Below are 6,038 nucleotides of genomic sequence, written 5' to 3'. Positions count from 1 at the left end.
TTCCCTCTGTTACCAGCAAGGAGAATACCAATTCAAATAGCAATACGATATTATATGAATAAATGACGACTGATATGATAAATGTTATTAATGTCCGATGGCATCAGGTATCACATAAACGAAACTTAGAAAGTATTGTTTTTTCTGTTAGAGTATATCATATAGTATCTTTCATTAATTAGAATGTCTTTGTTTGATTTTTCTAAGCGATTGACCTGTAATAAATAGCGTTTGATCTTCTTTGTGGTGCACCTCATTTTTTTCATTCAAAATATTGTTGCAATTCTTTTTCAATGTAAATAGTCAGCATCACTTCAATCTATTGTTTTCCAAGTTACCACACGTAAAGACTTAGTTGCATCTTGTACATAATATATATATGATATAGAGAAAGAGAACGAAAAATGTTTAAACGAAAAAAAAAAGAAAAACGCAAATAGTATATAGAAATAAACAAACAAACAAAAACTATCAATGGAAAAGCAAGCAACAAGAGTATCGAATTAAATTTATGCTAACATGTATTACGATCGTATATATTAAAAGACAAATGCTCGAGTAAACCTCAACTCAAATTCAGGTGAGTAAAATAAATCTATCCGTTTTTTATAAAAAAAAAAAGCCAGTCTACAAATTTATTACAAAGCAAATGTTAGCAAGGATAATAATAATAATTAGATCTGCATTTATCGAGTGTAAAGTGGAACTTCAAAATACGTAAGGTAATTTCATACATACTGCCCTTAAAAAATAAAGAAGATACAATTTAGATAATCAATACGATACACATACATCAAAAATTCTTATTTCATGAACGTCGAACCGCTTTATACGTACGATACCTGCAGCATATTTTTTAATCACGATAATGACGATAAGGTAACAATCGAAAGGTACGAATTGAAAATTCTTTTAAAGAATACATTACTTCACAAGAACCAAGTATGATTTATTGTGACGTTAACATAAAATGAAAATGAAAAAGCAGGGAAGGAATGTACCGAATATTTATGAAAAAGGAGTCTCAGAACATATGTTTCTATGATTTAAATTGATAATGAAATAATAACAATTCGAATACTAAATATAAATGCGTTAATAATAGGTATATTTGTAAGATTTCAATACTTCTGTGTTATCTACCACTTTCTAATTTTTTATTATTAATTTCTTTAGGTTGATAACGACTATGCTGTCACAGATGGTCGTACTACCAATTCAATGAGCCAAGCAACATCTGCCACATGACTGGCATCAACGTCCAAGAAGACTCCAGTGCTTTTTTGTATTTTACATTGGCGAGTATTGTAAGATGGCACGGACGAAATATCGTACTTTTCACATAAGTTATCAAAAGACTGAATTTTTGAGATTTGTAAGTTTATAATAATTGATTGTAATAATACATCACATGATAAAAGAATACATATTTTTTTACAAATAAAAACTTACAATTTATGCAGATGGCATAAACAATTTGATGTTTTAATTACATGCGATATGTTTCGCCGTTTCTAGTACATTGTTTATATATATATTGTTTATTTATAAAATATAATAAAAAATGTATAAATTCGTTATAAATTACAATTGGATTCTTTATTTTTGTAATCTTTCAAAATAATTGTTTAACAATAAGGCGATTTTCCGGTATAAAACTGTAGTTACACGGTGTGACTCTTAAAACGTAACATCATATCTTCGATTTCTTAAAAATTAAAACGAGTGTAAAAAAGTATATCAGCATACATACATATGTGAACTAACTTGAGCTATATAACTATTTTATAAAGAATAAATTTCAACATTATTTTTCCGTATGGTCCTTATGCATTATGTATTTCTAACATTCAATATCGTATAAAATTTAAACTTACATTATATTAAAAAAGTAACAAAAATAAGAGTAACATAAAAAAAATTTTTACATGTATCCTTAAAACGAAAGAATCAGTTGCACAAGAAACTCGTGAACTTGATCCTTGTTTGATTTTTCTTTCTTACTTCTCTTTAAATCGAAATTTAGGATCACATTTAAAAGAATAGATTTCTTTTGCGTTATTTATGGCACATCTTTTAATTATTACGCGCTTCGTTATTGTAAACGTTTCTTACAGACATTATTAGATAGAAGTACTAGTTGTATATAACTATGTCCCTCCCGCATATTTATTAATCTAAAAAATATTTAAATACTTTATAAGAAAAGATAATCCTATCTTTAAATTAATTACATACCTATCTCTCTCCTGTTGCTGAATGTGAACTCTGTCGCCTCTTTGCAATGGAGTTATTACACTTGTATAACAGGATACTTCTGTGGCCGATGTAGAAGAGGCTGTGGAACATTTCACAAGTTTTTGTGTAGTGGATTTACCTTCTGAACTTAGTAGTATCCAATACGAATAGTTTGTTGGTTCTCCAAAATAGAAAATCTAAAAGTGAAATGAAAATTGTGAAAACATTTAGTACAACTGTAAATTGATTTTGAATACCAAATAATAATACATGCGGTTTTTTACCTGTGCGGAAATCATGTACAAACCAGTTGCTGTAACTTCTATAGATTTCTTGTCTTCTACCAGATGGAATTTATTTAAATTATATTGAGTATTGTTTTTAGTACTTTTGACCCATGGACCGATGTAAACTAGAAGATATCAAATATCATACTATATAAGGATTTAATTAAATATATAATATATGTAGTAATAGTTCTACATACCTGTATCTGTAATATGTTGCTCAGGAACTGCTCCCACAAACGTTGCTACCAAGGGTCCTAAACAAACATTCATTGTTTACTTTTTTATATTTAACAAAATAGAATACTAAGCAAGCAGAATTAACAGTTCACACAGAAATTCGCAACCGCGTTATATAGGATTTAAATTTAGGCTTTATAGCTCTTGCAACATTTAATTAATTTCTATTACTTTAGTATCTTACCAAACAAAAAAAGATTATTGTTATATTGAGATTTTCTAGATACAATGTATCTCTTTGAATTAAAGAATCGCATGCTAACTAAATAATACTAAATACCCAATCGCCTGTGACTGCGTTTGGGCCGCCTTTTGTTCTTTCCTCGTTTTTTACCTCTTCCCTCCGCTCTTCTTGATCTTCCTGAACGGGGTTCTCTCCAGAAATCTAAGTCATCATCATCACTATAGTAATCGTCATTCACGTTATTATAGATCTTTTCACGTATTTCTTCTTCAGTTAAGTTCCGTTCTTGTAGCGTTAGTGCCGCTCTTTCGATACGTAAATTACTATTACTCATGTTATCTTCGTTACTCTTTAACTTCATAAATAGCTTGGAAGTTGCAATATTATTTCCATTATTTGTACCATACGCGTTATCACGTGACATATACATGTCTTTAGAATTCTTCATTGAATTTATATATGGAATTATAACATTGTAAGTATAAGGATTTCCATAGATTCTACTATTTCGAACTTCACTAATTTCGCTGGCTTTAGATATCGACGATGCTCTTTGTAATAGTATTCTTACATCGTGAAGCTTTTTATTTTCGAGGAGCCTTTCGGACCTTTGTATCCAGGCTCGATTTACACTTCGATTTATCCTATCGTATTTGGACGTTAGTAACAATAAATTTACATTTAAAGATTGCACCTGAAAATAATAAAAAAAGATTGTTTCAGTAAATTTAATTGATGGTTAAAGAAGACCCCTCATGGATGAGTTCTCATCATTAGAGTACGGGTCTTAATGCATTTATAGAATATTTGAATATATATATTTTCAAATATATGAATTTGCATAAAAATCCACAGTCTGCTCATCACGTCATAAGTGATGCTGTAGATGTCAACAAATTAGCTCATAGAATTGTATTCTAATTGCTAATCTAATAAAAAAAATTTACTCCAATATTAATTTGTGTATAAATGAGAGAATAAAAATTTATTTTATTAGTTTACTTGTATTTGCAAGGCACGCACTTCCTTCCTTAAATGAGACAGTATAATAGCGAAGATAATCGCTACAAAAAATATAACGATGGTGCGGAATCTTTGGAACATCTTTGACTTTTTCACGTTAGACACGGTAACTTTCATGTCAACGTTCCATTCAATTAAATTTGCCGCGTTTTTCGATCGATTTCGATCAACCTGCAGATCGATGTCATCTTGAACGTGTTCCATTGTGATTTTAGTTGCCATCGATCGCCGACACTGTATCGATTAATCGCAGAAAAACGCGTTATGGACTAGTTTGAATATTATATATATATATCATATCACAAATGACCTGAAACATCACATAATTTGATAGTAACACTTTATTTGGAAACAAAATTGTCATTAGCTTATAATCTTACTTTTCTTCCGATAAGTCAAAATCAAGCTAATATTTTTCACTCACATCGTTGAAGGAGGAAAAAGAATGGTAACTATTGATAATAGTAATTTATTTTATTTAATTTATTTAGTATTTATTATTTTTTATATAGAAAAATCATGTTTAATATTAATATTTAATTTAAAAATTAAGTATAATTAATTTGTACTCTCATTTTTTACTAAATAAAGTAACGTGCTATTATTTTTCACTCACTTCGTTAAAAAAGGAAAAAGGAAAAGAAGAGATAATTGTCACACATCGATAATTGATAATACGGATGATAAATCTTTTCTATTTTTTTCCTATTCGATAATCGTAAACATACATATACTTGAATGTTGCAACGAGATCATTGGAAATAACTACAAGATAATAACAAAGATAGAAAAGACAGCACGTGTATTATTAGAACGATTTTTTTGCGCGCGTATATTTATTGAAAGGCTTTGACACTGATTAAACGAATTTAAAAAATGGAGAAATATATATAAAGTCATTCATTCGTCATTCAATCCAACTCTGCTAACTTGTATTCACGTCATGTGTACGCAGATGTGTCAGCGATAGAAACGAAGAAAAGCAATAGAAGGAACGGTAAATGTTGTAAGTGTTAGGAGTGGAGATTTTAGATAGCGTATAAATAAGAGATATGTTTGTTTAAGATTGACTCTTCATTTTAGAGCTTCTGTTTACGATAAATTTAAGAGTTGAAATAAATTATTCTAATACTTACAACATTTATGATATACTATGAATAGTATAGTATTTATTATTAGTATTTATATGTAATTTACATTCTCCCTCGCTAAAAAAATTATTTTTTATTTTTTTGGCACGTATATCGTTTACGAATTAAACTCCACGATCGTTTCACCTCCATACTCCCTGTTATATAGCACCGATATTTCTTATTTAAATCTTACAACTTTAGTTTCTTTATTATCTTCAGAATAAGATACGTTTTTGTTCATTCTAAAAATGAACAAATATTTATCCCAAAAAATTATCTCAACACTTGACAATATACAATTCACTATTTCACAGGAATTCGACTGAATTGAAAAAATGAGAAAAGAAAAAGAAGATACTCTATCGTATGGATACATAAGAAAACAAAGAATGTGTTCCTTACCTGAGTGACATTTTTTCTTGTCGTTTCTCCAGCGATCGCGAGAGCCACAGGTGAGATCAATTATTTCGCGAATCAATTCACTCGCGTATTGTCGCTGGAAGAGGCTCACCCTCTGCAGACCTGAACGTGGACGACGCTGTTCCGTAGCATCTTTTGTTTACCTACTCAGCTTGTACCCGAAAGCGTCTCCGAGCGTTACGAGTTAGGAGTTACGACGACTCCACTCGACCGGTTTGGCGGCTGTTGGGCCTGAGTGGTGCCAACATTCGCTTGGCAAGACACTATGACTAATTCTTTCTTTTGCTTTCGTCGAGCTCTCTCATTCCTTCTCGGTAAACACGTGCAAAGAATGACTAACAATGATATCGTACGGTAACTTCATTTAACTCTATAGGATATATTAAAACATGAGCGATTCGCAATTGTTTTCAATGTATGTTATATTTGTTATAGTTGGGCATGGGTAACACTATATTTATACCGAAGATAAGAAATCGCGACCCTTTGGTAAAATTTTATCGTTCCTTATCT

The 6,038-nt window shown here is 30.2% G+C and overlaps 1 protein-coding gene across 2 annotated transcripts; it reads right to left on the bottom strand.

The window, feature by feature from the left end:
* Positions 1–611: 611 nt before the first annotated feature.
* On the bottom strand, positions 612–4,408 carry LOC126864146 (uncharacterized). 2 transcript variants are annotated; one of them, XM_050615154.1, is made up of 6 exons: positions 3,952–4,408; positions 3,046–3,643; positions 2,726–2,782; positions 2,523–2,650; positions 2,239–2,435; positions 612–2,177 (listed from the first exon to the last, which is right to left on the bottom strand). In XM_050615154.1, the coding sequence occupies exons 1-6, from the start codon at positions 4,192–4,194 to the stop codon at positions 2,096–2,098; spliced, it is 1,305 nt and encodes a 434-aa protein (XP_050471111.1). In that variant the 5' UTR covers positions 4,195–4,408; the 3' UTR covers positions 612–2,095. The 2 variants fall into 2 exon arrangements, with proteins under 2 accessions (XP_050471111.1, XP_050471112.1); XM_050615155.1 differs by having other exon boundaries at positions 3,100–3,643.
* Positions 4,409–6,038: the final 1,630 nt, after the last annotated feature.

This window comes from Bombus huntii, chromosome 3 (genome assembly GCF_024542735.1).
Source record: "Bombus huntii isolate Logan2020A chromosome 3, iyBomHunt1.1, whole genome shotgun sequence".
Lineage (NCBI taxonomy): Eukaryota > Metazoa > Arthropoda > Insecta > Hymenoptera > Apidae > Bombus > Bombus huntii.
Note: the sequence above shows the minus strand (reverse complement) of the source record. Positions and strands in the feature narration are given on the sequence as shown.